Below are 21,120 nucleotides of genomic sequence, written 5' to 3'. Positions count from 1 at the left end.
ATCAAATTTGTTTCCTCTTTTCTCCTAACGAGCATTGGTGGTTTTAAACAGATCAACCTCAAAGCGTTTTACAAACAGTTTTGAGATAAAAACTACAAGCACCAAAATAGTCACAGAAAATCCATTTCACAAAACCAAACAAAACGAATTTTGCGAATTATGAATGAATTATTGTTTGACAAAAGCATCATCTATTCATCATGGTTCATATAATGTTTGGATTTTTTTTTTTATATGGACTTCAAATCATTCGATAAACAGATTAATTCGTATTTATTCCATCCTTCAACTCTAAAGTCACGTTCAATTGGGCCGGTGATGATTGCTACGGCAGTAAGTTTTTCCACCCTCCAGGGAACCTTTGGGGCGTTTAAGAAACAGATCCAACGAAAAGGCTGTCCAGAATCGAAATCCCTTGACCAAGCCAGCAACCCGTAACCAATCCATTGGAAATACCCAGTAGAAAACAGATAGAGCAAAGAAAAACGGCCAGGATAGCATTTTTGTTTTGCTCCCACTATCTCCAGTTTTTAAGCCCCTTTACAGCTACGATTCAAGGTATGCTTAACTTGATCCCTTTTCCCTGTTCTTCGGCGTAGCGGTTCGGGTTCGCACCGCAACAATCTTGATGAAGAAATTGCCGCCTGCAGGAAATACCGTTACCGGAAAATACCATTGCTTTCGCAAACTGCTCGGCTCACCGTGTAAACCCCCCGAGGTGCGGTTGCTTCCATTCAGCTTTTCTTTTTTTGCTAGGTACATACCTGCAACGAGAAAACAGAAAAATAAACAATCAATAAATCATCGGCACTTGAAGCCATTGCATATTAACGGATCGGAAAACTGTACAAACACTTAGCACGATTAAGAAAGAGTATGTTGTGTGCTAGAAGTGTCTATGGAACTATTTTACTTTCAATAGAGTATCGAAGAAATTGGATGTAAGAATGGATTGATTATATCAATATTTCTCTTCAATTTCACGAACACAATTCATAACAAGAATTATGTAATATTATTGGATTTTAAATTTACAGTTGATTACGATATAAAACCAAATAAATAAATTAATATTGTATTCATTTATGAATTTAATGAAAAAATATTAGCAAAAATGTCTAAATTTATTTGTTTGATTTTGTACTGCATTATAATGTTTTGTATTGTCAAATATTATAAGACATTACATAAAGTAATTGTTTGCCTTTTCGTACTATTGCCTAGTTTTGCGTATTTCCTAGCATAGCCTGTTCATACAAAATATTGTCAAACGTATCATATTTCCAAGTATATCGCAAATCTTGTTTAGAAGCATTCATCACGCTAATTCACCGAAAGATACTGTTTCTTCACAACGCGTAGTGACAGTTTTAGCATCTAAAAAGAGATTCTAAAAATAGAACACATTCCAAATTCAAGAATTAGTTGCAAACGGTAGATAAGAAAAGCTTATACTCGCACGGACCAAAAGCAATCCCGAAGCTGAAACAACATCCGAACCAGAGCAAGCTTTTTCACCATGGGCACAACCATACAAACCCAACTATCCTCATCAAAGTTTCAAGCTATTTTAATTCACGCGAGCAAACACACTCGTAGAACTGCTAAGAAAAGCCAACCCACTCTCGGTCAAGGAAAAACCAATTTTCTTCCATCAGGGAGTTTTCCACCAGCATCAACCGGTTAGTGAATTCCTATTTATCCACTTGCTTAGGCAAAAAAGTCTTGCGCTGTTCGCAGGTGTTGGCCACTACACTTTGGTATGTTATTCAAGATGGTCAACATTTTCACCGACATCCAGCGAAACTTTACTTGGTCACCACTTGAAGTGCTATCGCGTACACGGTTCGATTGCAGCCGCAACAAAAACGAAACCATCGAGCTTGTGCTGCTGATCCACGTTATCTGCTTGCGTACTCGTTACGCCAAGGAAACTACAAACCCCCAAAAATATGCCCAATGGAATGACGCAGGTGATATAAAGGAGAAGAAAAGCATTACATTACCTGCAGCAGAACGTCAGATTAGCAAGATTCAGCAGCAAAGGACTTAAAAGATCCAAACGAAGAAGTATTTCGCAAAGAACACAAACACAAACATACACACTCACACACACACACAGGATGGAACAGTATGAACACAAATGATGGGTCTTCGTAAAAGGAATTCAGCTAGGTAGGTGCAGGAACGATGGGATGCGTCATAAAAACCTCATGCATATTTCTGTTGGATTTCACAGTATCGCATGGTTGGCAGTTTCCAACAATACATAAACCGTTGCTAGCGAAGTGCTTCTGTATTATACGGAGAATATACGATGTACCTTTTTACAGTGATATTTTTGTTTATATTATATAACACAGAATAAAGTTGCACTAAGTTTTTTAAATCTCAACACTTGATACATACATGAACGGTCAAGCATATCATCCGCTTAGAAAGCTGTTCGATAATAATGTATTCTTGGTGTTAATATGTATCCACCTGTTAAAACAACAAAACTAACTTCAACTTCGCAGTACATTACTTGAGAAAGTTTAGCCAGATTGAATAATCTATAATGAGGATGTTAATGAGCTACATACACTATAATGCTTTGAATAATACTATGCGATTATTTTTCACTCTACCATAATGCAATCGCCTGTTATATCAAGATGGAGACGCATGGTGTCTCATTACCGGCCAGTTACACTCTATGTGGTGCACAATTAAATTATTTCTCACGCCAACCCCGATATTGCTATGCTCACAATTTCCAAGATGCCACGACCATCCTCATTTAAACGTTACACACACTTCGCCTTCTTTGTAAACAAAAGCAATCGCAACTAATAACAACAGCCGGTTTCGCCGGTAATGTACATGGTAAAGTAAATAAACGAACCCTAATCGTTTACGTTGAGTTTCTTACTATGTGACGATTCTTTCTCCTCTCTATCTCACGTCTGTGTCTAGCATTTACGCTTTGTCGGCATAAGGATATCTATTTTCGACGCGTTTCGATTGTACTACAATCTGCCTCGTGGAAAACGGCATCGAAAAAAGTGTATGCATCGAATATTTATGATTGTATCCTATCAAACTAACGCTCACAAGTTACCCTTAATAACCAATATAAACTGATCTATATAGACAATTATAATAATTACTTTATAAGAGATAAAGACACAATGTAGCAACGTATTCTTAATAGAAAAAATAGAAAAACTTTAATTTGCAACAGTGTGGTTTTGTGGTATCAAAATTCCAGTGTTTCCTATTGGATCCGAAATCGAACCAATGTACACGATGTTTCTCATTTGCACTCCTATTTATCAATTTTTCCCGATTTTGCCATCGGTAATAAATCGCTTATCCTCGCTCGCTGTAAACCTGCGCTACCTGCACATTATCTTTCTTATGGCTCTGTATTCTCTGTTTATTTGGATTTTTCGTGCTGTGTCAGTGTTGTCAAATCTGTTTATAACAGACAGGTAAATTGAAACGCAGATAAATATGCTATCGCAAATCATGATAATATATAAAAAATTTACAGTACAGTAAAGTATAGTATACAGTAAATTTAAAAACAATCGTGGGAATGAAATCACATATACCTTATATCGCATACCTACACACAATCTTCTAGCGGCTGCTAGGACGGACATAACAATAAAAATGCATCGAAGACTCCGAAGCGATTTCGGTACACAATCACGATTACACGCTATCACACCCAAGGGGGTGGTTAGTGTTAAGAGTCAAGCTTGCTCTCAACACAAAAAAGATACAAAAATACTCACACAACGCATGCGATGCAAACAGAGTGTAAAGGTAAAGCTTACCCTCTCGTGTGGTAACGTGAGCAAAATATATTCCGAAATGTAAAAAAAAGAGCAAATAAAGGAACTTTATTCTTCGGTTCGTTTGTTCGCTCTTTCACTTTCTAACGGCTAAGCAAGCACACGTTCAAAACCGGGAGAGTATACAAACAGATAATACTTACATCACTACGCTTTCAAACATTTTCAGAGGCAACTTTGCGCTATATTCGGGAAGGGATGCTGTGACACGAAGAACAGTGGTACAGGAATAACCTTTCTTGTTCCGAAATCGTGCAGATTATCACCCTTCGCGATAGACGTAAAACATGAGCAAGGGCCGAAACAGTAAGCGCAACGGTTGAGGACTTTCGCGAAAGGCAAACAAATGTTAAAGCGATGAGGGTTTGTTGTCTATCCGACATCGGCAAGCATTCTGATAGGAGGAAGTGACAATGGGCAAAGGCTGGTGATTGGACAGTGCAGGAAGTTTCGTCACACGTACTCATCACTTTCACCGGAGCAAGGATGGCTGCCGGGACCGATTGATTGTCGTGCGTCGGAAGAACATTACGGACATTGTTTGGTAAGTGCCTTCCCAAGTGTGAATTGGTACGAGTGACGATCCGACGATGCGGTACGCTTTGTGGAAGTGTAAGGTATGAAAAATTAATATCTAACCTCTCGGAATCTCGTGTAAAAGTATGTTGAAGTTACGGATCAAACGGCACGCCTCACGTCTATCTGCTAACGGTCTCTACTTCGTTTCGTTCACTTTAAACACGTTGCCGTAAACCATCGCCATGTAGAAGTGAGTCATAGCTAGTGAATGACGGAGGTTAAAAAAATATACACAACGTGCTGCCAGCCGGGTGTTCATGCTCTATGGTGACTAAAAACGCAAAGGTGAACGAACAACGTGAAAGCTGTGTGGCAAGGATCCTCTTAAAAGAGGAAGCCTAAGGACGTAAAGCACATATTTACGTTCGGTTAAGCTAATACAGTGGCTGGAGTCGGATAGGGATGGTTATGGTAGACACTATGCTTCGACCTTGAAAAGCATATCTTTCAAACGCTTTCAATATACTGGCCGCCGGGTAAGCTTTATCCAAAAAAGACTTTGTCAAATATTTTCTCAGTAAAAGTACACATCCAAAATGCTGGAGAATGGGGGATTAAAGGACTTCCGTTGCCCTTGAGCTACAATGAGTTTGGCAAGGTTTATTATACGAGACGCTCTTTAAAATAAAAGAGTCTTCTTAGGATCTAAAGAAGGAGAATATGCTGTAAATGGAAATAAGCGCCACTATTAAAGGAGGAATTATTTTTATAGAGAAAACCTGACAACTGAACGCAAACATACTTTGCCATATTTTACATATACTTGGCTACTTCCCAACATTTATACCAATAATTCCATCTTAAATGGCTTCTAAATGCTTCTAAAACTTAATTTCAATTATACAAGTTTCAGTTGACATCCAATGATGGTGTAATATGTGTTTGAACATGGGCTGTTATGACATTCCACAACAACGGTGTTTTAAATCGATGACGATCCTTGGGCGTACATATTGGTTAAAAATTGATCAACATAATTTTTCACCCAAAACTGATGAAGCTGTGTGTTGATAAATAAGGCAATCCATTTTCCTACTTCTCGTTCAAAATGATCATGACTCTATTGTTACAAAAACAAAAAAAAAACGTTCTACATGTGCACGGTAGCGAGGCTGATAATATTCGAAATGCCACTTTATTATGTCCTTTTCTTTGCGTCGACATTTCCCTAACTGTGCGAGGATGTCCCTTGCAACCGTGGGTACCGATGATTTGCATAAATATTCAACAAATTTCCAACGCCCACGATCCCAACGCTCCACGTCGCTGGGCGGTTCAATGCTGCGAAAAAAAATCAAACAAACAAACAAATGTCGATACTCCATGCTCCTTGAAGTGCAAATCCGTCGTTAGACCGAAAGGGCTTGCGATCGGATGCGGTCATCAGTGTGGTCGATTTTACATTTCGCTTCCCAAATGGACCCTTGTCAAATATTCTTAAGTGATTACATTCTTGAATTCGTGATTAAATTTGCACAATTTTCCACTCTATCTTCATTCGAGCAGCTCGGCTTTCTTTTCTAGATCGTCGTTCATGCAAATAAAGCAGAGAGACCAAAAAACATATCTTTACCTGAGACAGTCTGGCAGAACGAGCGGCGATAAAGTTTTACCGTCCGATCACCTGACAATAGACGGTACTGTAGAAGAAAAATGCGTGAGATTGTATTGTTTTACCGTAATTACTGTGTATATTTGAGATTGATTTAACAATTTAAATGCAATAAGTCAATGTTCAAAATATTGCAACTTTGTTGAAACACTGATTTACATATAAATAAGATGTGAAGTCTTTTTATGGCTATCAGGCGCTGAACAATATGCTACATCGAAATACATCATATGAATACAATTTTTCTTCTTATGTGGCACTACCGCCTCAAGAGCTCTCAAGCCTACCATTTCTGGCTTTTCTTGAATTTATTTACCCGTAGCGAGATAGTCGGAAAACGATCCTGATGGGAATATGTATCCAATCTTGTCGTGTAAGACCGATGCCGTTAAATATACCGCCAGACCACCTCGAATACATCACTTATACTTTTAAAGTGACATCGTTATTCATTCTGGTTGAAACAGGGCAATCATTTACAAACAAACAAAGTTTGCATAATATTGAAAACTAGTTCTATATTCACAATCTGTAAACTTTTATTCGCGTTTGTTGCCGTGATTGTTAATGAAGGAATTCTTGGCCAACATCAATCACGATAAGATAACGGTTTTTGCAAAACGAGAATTACTGTTAGTCATGCGTATCGTAAAGTTCAATTCCAGTGAATTGCTTCTTAGTCACTAACAACTATCACGATGTTCTTACTTTGGTTGTGCATAAAGACATAAATGGCAAAGAATGAAAAAGATATTGATAACTTAAACATCGGTAAACAAATTTATTATATTATCATCTCGTTGATATGAAAAAGCGTTTAACTTTTATTCGATGTTCAAACTATGTAATGTGCATAATACGAAAACCATTAACAACAAATGTTAAATACGTTTTAATTATGTTGTACAAATATTGGTCGGTTTTTTTACCCCACATATAAAAATAGAATACATTTTTTTTACTATAATGGAAGCGAGTTTGCATAAGTTCGATTTTCCATAAAAAAACATAATCTTTCCGTCATTCCTAAATGATGACCCAGAAGATCGACAGGTAAATTTAAACACAGGTACAATCGCAAACATTCCACATAATATTTTGAAACATTTCTTCCCTGGTATCGCGTTGTCTACACCTTGCACCGCACGGATATTACTCATTGAGGTTCACTTTTCTTATCTCGTGCTACAACGCTTGGCTTCACCACGCATACTACCACACTGGAGGTCATCTAAAGGAAGGTGTCGCTGGTTAGTTTGGCCACCGACTGAGCATATTTCCCGTTATCTAATCTACGAAACGTACCCACTCGACTGATAAGCAGGTGGTATTGGTGGTACACTGATATCGGATACCGAAATGCGGTTACGAGTATCGGCCACCAGTCAGAATCAATTCAACCGCTTTATCCGACGGAAGGTACGTACGTGAACGAGACCATCGTGTCTCTCCTGACATCTAATAATACCAAAGCATGATAAACCATGCCGTGTGCAGTGAAGGTCTAAATCCTTACTCTAACTTTCACCAGGAACTGCGTCTGTCCTGCCTAGAGAGGAGCTATCGAACCAACCGCAGAATCGAGGTTACGCTACAGGTGTCGCAATAACAAGTGACCATCGTGGTGCATCGCTATCGTACGCAGCTATCCCACGCTTCAAAATGGTTTCCGCGGAAACAATCGGTTCCATTTTTATAAAAGTGTTCAAAGTGGTGAGTTTGGTTACTGTGTTTTAGAGATCATCTCCGGGTAGGAACATTGGTTATGTGTATTAATGGGTAAACCTAGCAGCTCAGCCCTATGTGGCTAAAGGCAGTTCAACGTTGATGGATTCACTATTATTAAAAAAATTGCCATCGAACGATAAAACAATCTCGTTAGCTTGTTTAAATAGTGATTGTGCAGGTGATTACTCATCAGTTAGCATAAGGTAGTGCGTTGCTGCAAGAGTTCAAGAAGGAGGCCACACCCAGCCGATAGATGACGTATAATGCTGTGGTGAAATAGTTCGCTCACACAATTTTCATATCTAATTACTGTGTATGGTGTCGTAATTGTAAGATGTAACGTATTGTTCAAAAAATTAAATTTTGAACATTTGACATCATTTGTTCTAAAGATTGCCGGTTACAAAGATTCCTCCCCAGAGGTATAACACAAAGATCCAATCCAAAGCGTTCTTGCAGAAGTTTGTTACAATCTGCAATAAATATGAGGGTTTTCTTTTTAAATCCCTTGATTAAATTTTGTATATTAAAATCAAAATATCATGCACAAAGTGAAGGAGTTTTAATACATCCCGTTGAGTAACAGCCCAATTCGTGGAAAAAAGAATTATCGCTTCCAACATTTCGTTCGCACAAATGATAAGATAAGAGTCGTGATCACTACAACTACCGACATGCGTTCATGACGGTATGCCACAAATTTCCGGCAGAACATGCAAACCCTTTTACGGTAGGTTACGGAGCCATATAGAAATATTCGACTACATGATAACATTGATTCTTTAACCTGCACATTTGTTATCAGCAAAAACGTCTATACGCTTGTATGGTATACACTTTTTGTAAGAACCAAGCTGTAAAAAATTGAATAGCTAAAAAAACCTTATTATTTTATACTATTGAAATAACACGACAAATACGCACAAAACATATCGCCAATATAAGGTACGGGTTATCGAAACAAGGTCACCCTTTTTTAGAAGCTTATCGAGTCGGAAAATGGTACTGACGGTCTACCGAACTTTTTTTAAGGAAGTATAAACATCTATTCTCGTGCTGAGCGTTTGGCAAGGATAACACTTCACTGTTGTGCATCAATGCACAACAGAACAAACAAACACTCACACTATACCCACCGGCGGTATAGGGATTGACCATTGATTTTTTGTCCGTATCATAATGAGCCGTAACACATACGTTCACCATCTTTATGACATTCCAATGGAAGGATTACATTGTTACGGTTTTTGCACTTAACTTTTTCTATAGTACGGTTACGTACCCCGACCAACACTGTTACGAATGGGGAATTCATGTTCCGATTCACACGCACAAGGTTCCTTGCTCTCGGACAATGATCAAAATTCACGATAAAAACACTACCATCTTCTCGTAACGACCATCCGTAACGGAAAACATAAAATCCCTACCACAATACGAGTATAATGCATTTCCAAATTAAATTGCGCAAACACCATTAGCGCTGGACGCAATGTTTATGATACCCGGCAGAGATCCAGCACTTTTGGCTATAACCTTTTCTTAAGATCTGCTTATCGGTACCATTTCGTAGGTCATCAACATTGTAGTGCTGATCATTTACCGAACAGGCTATGGAGGAGATTTCCTCGGTATTGGTGGCACTTGGAACCTGAATGAAGAGAAAAGTCCCGATGCGGAAATCGTCGCTTCCGGTGTGTTCGTGGGTTTCATCATCTATACCGGGGTGCAGCTGCTGACGTTTGGTTTCGGCACCACCAAACACAAGTACGAGCTTTCCGACACGATCATGAATGTGGTCGGTACGTTCATGTGGGTAGCTGTCGGTGGTACTGCTCTACACTACTGGCACGGTTACCTGGCTGAACACGACTTCGAGAACATCACTTCCGAGCGAACGGTAAGTCACATAGAGATGTATGCATCAATTAGCGCTAAAATGATATTTTTCTGTTCCAATTTTAGGCTGGACTGGCATTAGGCGCACTGTGTGTTATCAACGGAGCCCTCTATTTGGCAGATTCTGTGCTTGCCTTCATTCACTACACTAAATACGCCTAAGTTAAGATGCACCTTAAGTGAACATTGCTGACATTGTTTAGAATGTAGTGTGAGTATGATTAGCGAGACTAAGGTACTAATTTTAGGTACTCCGTAATTTTCAACACTGGTTACTGTAACTGAAGTTTTGTTTTTACGGAGGTACATATGTATGTTTTAAGAAACGTGTTTTTGTTTTAATACAGCTCTATGCTTCTCCCCTATTGTACGTTCTTTTAAACACACTTGTCGAATTTGCGAAATCGACAACAAGCCTTATCAAACGTTGTTAAAGTTCTTGCTACCATCAACCAAACAAATAAAGAGGTAAAAACTTACCATCGAAACTCATCATCACTAATTGTTGAATGTATTTTCAAATATATTTATTTAATATAGATGACGATGGCGTATAGAACTGCGCTGTGCGGCACCCGGTATATTACGAAATACTTCAAATTACTTGAATGTAATCTAGAAACAAATCTATCCTTCCGTCACATCCACATTACTGTAAATGAACGACCTTTGCGTCATCATTTTGGCGTGATTAGAATATGTCTGCCATTTCTGGTTTACTGCACTTGTTTTTATAAACAAACCAGATTATTCAACGCGGGGAAAACATCCGAATACCGATCCTATCGTATGAAAGACTGGCCCTTTATATATTTATCTCTCATTTACTTAATTAGTACTCAGGCAAGCGCTGGAGTATTACTATCTGCCAAATTTTACATAGTTTAAAAAAATCTTCTTCTTCGTGATTTAACGAGGTCTAAGGTCGTGCCGGCCATTTTTGGCTTCTTCTTCTTCTTCTTGGCTTAACGACCTTACAGGTCACGCCGGCCATTTCTGGCTTACTAGACTTATTTTACCACGTAGCCCCATAGTCAGTCCTTGCTACGGGGGGACGGTCCGGATGGGATTTGAACCCGGGCCGCCCCCAATTTGGCTTACTAGACTTATTTTTACCACATAGCCGGATAATCAATCCTTGTTACGGAGGAACGGCCCGGATTGGAATTGATACCCAGTCCTGTCTTGTGGAACCGGCGCCGTTTATCGCATACACCACCGGACTCGGTTCGAAACATTACCAATAAATAACATTTTTTGAGGGAAATGTTTATTATTTTTTTTGCAAAAGAAGCAAAAGACGTGTGAGAACTTTTTTATTGTTTAGATAACACAATGCATTATGTTTTTGAATGATACTGGACGGCAAATGTCGTTTTGAAGTAATTAAATGTCGTCTTAACTGATCTCCCGTGTGCGGGGTTGTAATACCACTTACGTGTGTAAAAATTTGGGAAAGCAAATATCGTACGTGAAATTCTACAAACACAATTTTAAAATATTTATATTTTTTGTAAATGAAATAAGAGTCCGGGTTACTATATACATTTGGATTAAAATGCACCCTTTAAATGCATTGCTGATTAAATAAAATCAAAGTCACAGATTGCCATCCATAAGGAAAAACAGGCAATTGACTGCAATGGCCTGAAAAAAATGCATGGCATGTAGAGCCAAATATTTAGCAACGAGCGAGTAGTTGTGATTGCTGACAAGCGTTTGCTTGTTTTTTGTTGTAAACAACATGAAACAAACTCATTTATTCTTTTTTAGCCGTGATCTACAACCAGCAAGTCTTAAAATAGGAGTCTGTTGATCTATTATTGGCAGAGCACCGAAGTACACCAAACCTTCACGCTATTGATCACCGGTTCGTAAGATGATTTTTATATTCATCAGTTGATGTGGAAGAACTCGACTAAATCCATCCAACATGAACTATGGAGTTATTTTTGTTTTATTCTTCCATTTGTCACATAACATCAGATTCGGTAGTTTACGATTTACATTCCCCTAAATGTGTAGATATTTATTATAGTATGCCATACAATCTAAACTTTACCGATATTTCCAGATGTGTGAGGCGTTCAGACTAGCTTTTTCTTCTAGGCTAACGACTACCTGATGACGTCCAATTCTGGTTTACTAGATTTATTTTAGTGTAGCCGAATTTACGGGGATAATGTTCGGATGGGATTTCATATCCGATATTCCGACACGAGTGAAACCGAAGTCGTTTATCACATACATCACCGTAAGATTAGTTGACTACAGAAGATAATACGGAATAAAGTGTAACGTTTCGAATTATACTGCAAATTATACTAAAACAACAAATCCGACAAACAACAAAGTTCAGAGTTTTATTCAGTCAATAAAACATCCAAGGAAAGTGCTGATTTTTATTCATTCAAAACATTTAACTAATTAAACATGTAATTATGGCTTTCTACTGAGCTGTAATAGATTGTTTTTGCCCTGAAATTATATTTATGTTGAAATTGCAATGACATAATCTTTACAGCACAGTATTGTCATAACATTCTTGGAGTATTAAATCTTCAACACATATACAAACCCCCGTTTAATATATATTTTATTGTACGACGTACGAAATATGATAACATATGTGTATTTTTTCTTATGTGTTTTCTTTGAAATAATTTATGCTTGAACATTTACCGAAGAAGCAGCAGAAGAGAGAAAGTCTATTTAAAGAACTGTAAGAATAATTTAATAGTTATAAAAAATAATTATATGAAATGCGAGTTTTAATTAAAAGTTCCGATTGTTTATTCCTTGGTGAATGTTCGGAGAAAAAGTCTACTTGCATAAGTTCTACTTTCGTTTTGTTGAGATCTAATTAAATTTTTGTTGTTGTAGATTTCAATTCATTTTAATGAATTGTGTACTAATTTTCAAACCAATTTAAATATTTAACTCGATTGGCGAAAAACCATTGGAAAAACCATTGGCGGTCCCCAAGCATGGCTTCTCTCCCAACTTCAACCCAATTCAATCCGATCGAAATGTTCTGAGCTAATTTGAAGAGGAGAATAAAGTTAATTAATTCCGTGGCCAAAATAACGGATGATTTGATCGACAAGAACCAAGGAACTGAAGAATATGTTTACAAGCTTTTTTCGCACTTATGGATCACTCAACTATTACGTAACGCTGGTTCGGGGAGGAACGGTTAAACTTTGTGTTACGTTATATAAAATTAGGTGCTTCTAAAGTTAATGATTTATAATACATGAAGGAAAACTGCTAGCTCCCTAATCGCGCACAGTTTAACAGTTAATTTGTAAGTTTTTTTTTACGAAAAAAGCCAGACAACTAATCCTCTATCTCTCTTGTTGGCTTTAACGACATCTACGATCGATCCAAAAATTTAAACGCAAACCGAAGGGGTAACTGATAGGTCAGCTAATGGTTAAAAAAACCCAATGGGCAAAATTTTCAAGACAAGACATCAAGATCACAATTTACTCAGAGAAAATTGGTGCAACTAGTTATGAAGGCATTCAGTGGCGGATCAAGCTTCTCGGAGGCCGTAAACGGAATAGTAGTAGGGGCCACAAAACTAAAGATGGTCGCACTGTAGATAAACTTCAATCACCGATGTTTATTTGCGTTGGTCCACTGTAACCGGTCGCAAGAATGCTAAATTTTGAAAATACTGACCCGGCGGTTTCACTGCTGGTTTGAAAAGTGTGGACAAGAGGGGAGTCATTTTTGGAGTACCTAATTGCCACCTCCCCGGGGTCCCAAAACTACACTGACGGTGAAGGAGAAGGGTGGGGGGGAGGAGTTTTCGCACTGCTTAATCCGCACCTGACCAGAACCAATTGGTTTGTTGCATGAGCTGAGGGCCTCTTCAAGTTGTGTCTGCCACGTGGCCACTTAGTCCGCTTATAGGAAAAGGCACCTCTGGAGACATTAGTGTGGTCCGGTGATGGACCAAGACCTATTGAGGTTGCAGTGCCACAAAAGAAGATGAAGAACTATCGAGGATTAATTTGGACTCCAAGGGTTCTGAAACCGATGAGACGAGAAATATTGTAACTGTCGATAAATTGGATGTGCAAAATCGAATCTTTGAGCGTCGAACTAGTGACTTAGAATATAAACGACAGTAGCTTGTAAATTTGTTGCAATTCAAATGGTTATTTAAATTGTAAATAAAGTTTTAAGTTGTTGTAATGAGAGGAACAGGATTGACCAAATTATTGCGTAATTTTTAGAGAGGATCTTAATTAATAGATTGTAACGCTTCCAACGTTACGATTTATTGCGATGGCGGTTGAAGTGGTTTAAAATTTTAGCGTAACGTATAGTTGAAACATGATTTATGGCAAAAGTAACAGAAGTTTACGTGACAGAAGTTTTACGTATTTTTGGAGATGTTTTTCATTTTCATATGAATATAGAGAAATTTGATTTAAAAAAACAGTATTTTGTCAGCTTTTTTAATGCTTACGTTATAAAATAAGGTCTATGGACTATCTATGGACCGGGTATATGGACTGCACTTAGCAATTTAACTATGGATGTTATAATTTTATTTTATTTTTTACAATTTGGGTTTCCCAAAGAGATTTAAAACATGAAGACTTAAAATTAATCCGATTCACTAAAGTAACGTCCAAGCGCACTCCCAAATCATGGACCAGGACATAATCCGGGTATAGCGCTTAAAATCAATCACATAAGTTTTTTGTAGGGGATGTGAGGGGCAAAAGAATAAATGGCAATAACACTTCTCAGCACGCAGATCAACTGATAAAACCCTAAATAGACTGGAATAAAACAAACAAAATACGCACTGGTTCAAACAGCATCAAGGAAACAGCCTGGAAACACTTTTTTTAACCTTCTAAACTCAAAATACTCTCATTATCATCATATGTACACCGATGGCTGAATTTTAGATGATCAAGCTGTATGTTCTGTTCATTCAAACAACACAAACGGTGCCATAAAACTTCCTAACCACACATTCATCTTTTCTGCTGAGGCAATAGCCATCTTACTTGCCGTACAAGAGGGCCTTGACCCCAATAGACCAAACATTATTTTCTCGAAGAGCGGCAGCTTTTTAACTGCCCTGGAACCAGGCACCTCAAAGGATCCTCATATTCAATATATTGAGGATCACATTTCACAAGCCGATGTCACACTCTGCTGGGTCCCTAGTCATGTTGGCATTCCTGGAAAAAAGCATCGGACACCCTTGCAAACCAAGCAAGAAGAACTCCTAATTCCGACGACACATCCATATCAAAACAGGATCTACTCACTCTCGCCAAATCCATCAGTGTTGAAACCTGGCAAAAACACTGGCTTGGTAACAAACACATATTCACTCGACTTGTTAAACCCTCCACCAAACCATGGAAGGATCCAGACTCCAGTCATGATCAAGGAGTCCTTTCCAGACTTCGGACTGGCCGCACAAACCTCACACACAGCCACATTCTCGGGTGTAGCAGCCCTCCACTATACCCTCACTGCGGTGTCTTTATAACTGTAAATCACGTACTAATAAACTGTTTTGCTTTGTAAAACCAGCGCACCCTTCACCGCCTAAGTATCAATATCGACATAATACTATCAAATAATCCCCTAATGCAAAATAACTTATTAAACTTCTTTAAATCCACAGCTAATTACAGGCAAATATAACCATTCCAATTCAATCTCCTCAACCACCAGAAGAGACGAATGAAGAAACTGGGGATCAAAGTCTCTCAAAAACTAAATAAAAAAAATCGACTGATAAAAAAATAGAGAATCTTCATAGTATACACGAGCGCGTAAACTAAAATTTGATCATAATCTGAAAATGGTAGAAGAAGACTTCGTAGGAAGCACTCTAACGGTTCGATTGGTTATTTTCTATGCTTGAGCATTCACTCGGACATGCTATATGTAAGGTTCACTATACTATATAAACAACATACAAATAACATTCTTTTCGCTCCAAAATCGTCTTTTTACAGATAGCTAAGCTGGCTGCCTGGGACGGCCCGGTGGTGTATGTGATAAACGGCGCCGGTCCAAGCGGCAGGGCCGGGGATCAAATCCCATCCGGACAGTCCACAAGTAGCAAAGGACTGACTTTCCAGCTACGTGGTAAAATAAGTCTGGTAAGCCAGAAATGGCCGGCATGACCGTAACGACGCCAAGAAGAAGCTAGCTGCCTCAAATAAGAGTAATTCGTATACTACTCATTAGTCCCACGAACCATGGTATTCCAGATTCAACTAAGCGAATCGCGTTCAACTAACAAAACTGGGTTTTCCCTTATCCCTGAAAATCCTCGAAAAGGACACAAGATCTAGTCAATACGTATAGAGCACAAGATCTGGTCACCAATACCGAAGTATACCATCATATAAATCAATCATCATATAAATGGTATTATATCTGACCAATAATATAAGCATTTCGATTATTGCCTCTATATCAATTAATTGTTGATTGGATTGCAAGCTTACTAATGTTGCTTCCTCGTGAAGTCCAGAAAGAGTGCACAGTCTAGTAAAGTGCACAATCTAATAAAAAAAACTTTCATCGAAAAAATTATTTCTGATCTTGCTCACATCCGAATTTTACAAAAAAATCTTCCGTAATTCTAACTGTACACCAATGTTTTTTTGTCAGAAACCTAACTGTTCAAATAGTAAGGCAGTTAGGCGAGACGATATTGGGAAGATAGACAAATATATTACTTTTTGTAAAGTATTGAGGTGATTTTGGTTATAGTACAATAAGAGCATATGTAAACTGCAGTTTTATATTACGAACTAATTCTTGGGTCAAAAAAGGTTTTGGGAATCTGGGCCGCACTTCAAATATTCTTTATGCTATCTGCCTAGACTAGAAATGGTATAACGTCACAATCACAGCATACTTAAATCTAGTACAAGTCTTACATTTGAATTCGAATTTTCTTAGCGAGGAAATAATTATCGCATAAGGTAAATTAATTTAAGCAATTTAAGCATTCTTTCACTCACCTGTGCTGGTTTGGCGGGATGTCCGAATCCTTCCTCGAAAGCAGAGTCTCGCTCACCCCCGTAAGATCGGCATCTTTTCAAACTTTCACTACGACTCACATATCCCATACTACTTCCTGCGTTATCGGCACCATTGGCTATTGCACACATTTTGATACTTTCACTCCCGTCGATCATACCACTATCACACACGTCATACACTGGTGGCGGTGTATGTCGATGAGCGACCAATTCAGCAAGCGGTTTGGCTGCTGCAAATTCGGCACTATCTAAATCCAATGCAACCACATCTCGTTCAACATCCGCACTCCATCGGAATGATTTCCGGTTCACTTTGCTGATGCACAGCAGCTTCTCCGCATCCAAACTGTTACGGTAGACGTTTTTATCGCGATCGAGGTTGCCTTCCACATCCATGCTCTTGCGAATCAGTGTCGTTCGCAACAGAGTGTCATTTTTCCGCCTCCGTCGAACGACACTGCCGTTGGTTGCTTCTGTGATAATTTGAGAATCGTCTAGGTTCTTCGCAGGCGGAACGGTTACCGGTTGGGTAGCAATATACGACGGATCTTCTAAAGGCGATTCACTAGCGACAGAATCCACCGTGTAACTTGACTTTCGTTTAAGAAAGTTTGTTTCATAGCTGTTGAATTGATCGTAATCGATAAAGCTTAAATCGTCGTAACTGATCATGAAGTCCTCCTGGCGCAGATTTTGCAACGAAGTACTCCAGTTTGACACGTTCGAGGATCGACGTTCGGATCGGAAGCTAATTTTGCGTCTTATGGAAGCAAGAATGCTGTTAGAGCGCTCAAATCGGGGCACTGGAGGAGGTGTGATTTCCGGTGCGTTTAAGACGACTTCCGAGACCGCAGCAGGTATTGTTTCCTCGGTGCTCTCCGATCGTTCCAAGATTGCATCTTCGTGTAGGTTCTGCAGTGTAGATTCATTCTGGCTTCGTCGGTACGCTCGTTTTAACTGTATCGAGGACATGCTACGACTGCGAACGAACTGAAAAGGTTGAGCTTCGGAAACTGGGGACACCACGTTGGTGGTGGACACGTTCTCGCGACTTCCGCTCAGCTTATTGTATAGACTGGAGAGCTTGCGCGTCAGAAAGAAACTGTTCGAACGTTCCATTTTCGGTCCGGCCGAGTGTTCCGAGACCGAGGCCAGGCCTCCAACGCCATTGTCAGGGTTTGATTCAGTTCGAATCGGCCCGTGTGCCTTGGAGTCTATCGTTTCCTTCCCAGTGACACGTGTCCGACGTGTCGATCCACCACCACCAGTGGCTGCATTTTTGCTCGATGAAGTTTGTTTAACTTTTTTCGTACGTCCACCTCCACCAGCAGTGGTAATGAGGGCCGTCGGTTGACCCGGTGCGCACGCAGCTGGTTGCGGTGCCGATTGAGCCAAAGATGGCTTTACCGGACCCACGCTCGCACTTGCGCCCACTCCATGCCGAGCAGCCTTGGCGTCCTTGCCACGCTGGTTGCCCTGTTGATTACTTTTTTTTGCGCGATTCATCATATTTAACATAACTTGCCTTCTTTGCTGTCGTATGAATGACAATTTATTCTTTGAACACTTCGCACTACGCTATAAAAAAAATCGTTCGTCATAGAAACTTATACGCGTTAACTACTATAATACACAATCAATTCCAATCCAATTCGGTCACTCCCGACAACAACATACGGTCTTTTGCAACACTTATATCATGTCGAAAATTCAAACTTTCCTACATACACTGTTTGGCCATTATCTGGTTCGTCGTGAATGCGTTGGTCAGTTAAGGTGTAAAAACATGGAACTGTTATTACAGGAAAGTGGAATGGCTGTAGATCGGTGAATACCTCGAAAATTGTGCCCAGGTATTCGTATACGCACACAGGCTCGATGTTTTCATTTATGTTTTATTTTTTGGGTTTTCCTGTTCCGATAACCAACGCTCTGCGAAACACCGGACGCCCTTATCCCTTCGCTACTTTTATGGCACTTTACTGGGTACTAGTTGTCTCACTCAAACGCACGTCTTTTTTAGCGGTTTGTTTGTTTTACACCGCCACCGCGGTGTAAACAGTACAATTGTCAAACACAAACTGTGCACTGTCGAACACCAACACCACCACAGAAAGAGCTCTAGGTTGAAAAGATTGCTGGATAGTGACAGCAAGTGGCTCCGTTTGATAACCAATATCTTCCACCTCCGAAGACTTTGTTCCCAACGTTGGCTTTACACTGGCACCTGTACCGCGGGACACTCGAGTGAGAAACTTGACAGCGCGGCACTCGGTACATACACACATTCCACAGCATTCAACACGTTCCATGAGTGCGGGACAGTGGAAGAAGTGTTCGGGGAATAGTTTTTTCTACCTTATCAGTGTGACAACGTTTAGCACACTGTAGCGACACCCCAACGTCCCACCTCGGACGCAACCAGCGCGATAACAAAACCGAGACGCGTTCTCGTTGTGTAGCTTTCTGAGGTGTAAAGGTGTCACCAACAGCACAACCAAGTCACCACGTCGCGTGCAGCCCGTCTGGACAACTTGCCGCACTGTTATAGCGCTCGTACCATCATTGGCCAGACAGTGCAATTGTTCGGATCGCTGCATCACCAGCACCACCAGCGCGCACTCTGGCCTTAGTCAGCAACCGGTTTGCCGGTGTGCGCGTTAACAGTGTGCGATCGTCGGTTGCAACACGCACATTGAAACAATTGTCTCTGCCGGAGACGCCGTGCCGCTAATTAATCAGCTGTTTACGCAGCGCTACGCACACACATTATCGATCATCGTCAGTTGATCGATCTTGCGCTCGCTGTGTAAACTATGTAAGCTGGTGTGCTACCTCGTGTAACGCAATGTCAGTTGGACCCAACAGTTAGACAAGCGAAACCAATCATAGAACGATCGGTGTAGTTCGGTTTATTGCAACCACGCTATACATATCTACACCCTGATACACGGATCTCATTGCAATACGCCCCTTTAGTGTCCAATCCAATGATTGGATTGATTCTCGCACAGATTTGTTGTTATTTTTGATTTCTTTTTCTCGTTGCAAAAAATAATCAACCCACAGTGGCACTGACGTTAAGCATCGAAACGGTCAATTTCACAGTTTACATTTACTACCGCGATGATGATGATGTAATACAAGCGAGCGCGACCGCTTGCTGGTGAATCAGACAACTGTGGCATTGGCGTTTTTGCGACCCTTTTTCGGTTTACTTTCGTTGACCAGCGTTGGGTTGTAGGTCAGCAAGATACTCTAGGCCAGCTCTTTTCCAAACAGTTTGAAACCACACTGCGATCATACATAAGCGTTTGACATCATCAATGCGATTCTTAGCTTCATTAACAAACATAACTTTTCAATATACCGCTTCACAACTAGAGGTAAGGTAAAAACAATCACTCCAACAACTGAAAGCGACATCGATGAATGGTAGGTATAAAAAAAGAAGCATACATTTTCCAACGTATGATGTCATTGGGCAGTACTTCGTAAGGTACTTCAAAGGTGGGAGAACTAAACAACAAACAGAAGATTCACTATTGGTGTGCTAGTAAGTGTTGTTTAAACAACACCTGCTTTTAGGCAGTGGTTCGACCACGGTTTCAATCATTTGATAATTAACAGCTTTTATCTATCTTTACCTTTAACGGCAACTGTACTTTATTATTGATACGTACTTTTTATCAAATATTCAATGTGTTTCGTTTGCGAACGTCCCGTAAAAATTGTTAACACTTGTGCGTTAAAACTGACTATTTTTTCGGTTCTTAGCTATTTCGCTTTTGTATCATTGGTAACGATTTATTTTGCTTTAATATTATTTTTGCTATAATATAATATAAAATAATATATTTTTTTAAACTTAAGATTTAAATATTTCGTTTAAATATTTAAAATATCGTTTTTATATGTTGTAATCGTGTGGCGGGCCGGCAGTATATGTGATAAACGGCGACGATTCCACACGATAGGATCGGATATCAAATCTCATCCGGAAAATTCATCAAATCTTCACGTGACAAAATAAGTCTACTTATTCAGAAATGAAGAAATAAAATCGTATCATTGTGGAAAAAATAACTAAGTTTTGAACTAAGGATTGATTTGCAAGCATCAATCTAAAATAATGTATAAATTTGTCTGATTTTTCATATGACCACCATTTTCTTGCCACTTGCTAGTTGACCAACCTATCAGTGGTCAATGTATACTAGTTCTCTGAATTCTGCGAAAATTTGATAGTTCTTTCACTTTATTTGCGGCCGCTATGGCCAGAGTGAAGAGTGAAGGAACGTTGATTTGTACATTATTCAAATCGTCCAATGCTTCCGGGTCAACAGCAAAATCAACCATCATGGCACACTTCTTGTAGGCCGGATATGATCGCGGAAACTTTTACAAGAAT

The 21,120-nt window shown here is 39.4% G+C and overlaps 2 protein-coding genes across 6 annotated transcripts in view; one reads left to right on the top strand and one right to left on the bottom strand.

The window, feature by feature from the left end:
* LOC125769602 (pleckstrin homology domain-containing family G member 5) overlaps positions 1 to 20,233 on the bottom strand; it is a 74,722-nt gene extending 54,489 nt beyond the window's left edge. For 4 of the 5 annotated variants that reach the window (XR_007419063.1, XM_049438359.1, XM_049438364.1 and 1 more), the window contains exon 1: positions 16,689 to 20,233. Coding sequence is in view for 4 of the 5 variants with exons in the window: in XM_049438359.1 (XP_049294316.1) it covers positions 16,689 to 18,227 (1,539 nt within the window). In the remaining variant the exon portion in view is untranslated. The remainder of the gene's footprint in view (positions 1 to 16,688) is intronic. The other variant, XM_049438366.1, reaches the window with a different exon arrangement.
* Positions 7,334 to 10,165, top strand: LOC125769713 (protein snakeskin). The gene is made up of 4 exons (XM_049438522.1): positions 7,334 to 7,455; positions 7,568 to 7,749; positions 9,338 to 9,664; positions 9,730 to 10,165. The coding sequence occupies exons 2-4, from the start codon at positions 7,699 to 7,701 to the stop codon at positions 9,823 to 9,825; spliced, it is 474 nt and encodes a 157-aa protein (XP_049294479.1). The 5' UTR covers positions 7,334 to 7,455; positions 7,568 to 7,698; the 3' UTR covers positions 9,826 to 10,165.
* Positions 20,234 to 21,120: the final 887 nt, after the last annotated feature.

The sequence above is a fragment of the Anopheles funestus genome, chromosome 3RL (assembly GCF_943734845.2).
Source record: "Anopheles funestus chromosome 3RL, idAnoFuneDA-416_04, whole genome shotgun sequence".
In the NCBI taxonomy this organism is placed as follows: domain Eukaryota; kingdom Metazoa; phylum Arthropoda; class Insecta; order Diptera; family Culicidae; genus Anopheles; species Anopheles funestus.
Note: the sequence above shows the minus strand (reverse complement) of the source record. Positions and strands in the feature narration are given on the sequence as shown.

Coding starts and splice junctions, on each gene's coding strand:
- LOC125769713 (XM_049438522.1), top strand. CDS start 7,699: ATGGTTTCCGCGGAAACAATCGGTTCCATTTTTATAAAAGTGTTCAAA. Junction 7,750..9,337: donor TTATAAAAGTGTTCAAAGTG/GTGAGTTTGGTT, acceptor ACCATTTCGTAG/GTCATCAACATTGTAGTGCT. Junction 9,665..9,729: donor ACATCACTTCCGAGCGAACG/GTAAGTCACATA, acceptor TTCCAATTTTAG/GCTGGACTGGCATTAGGCGC.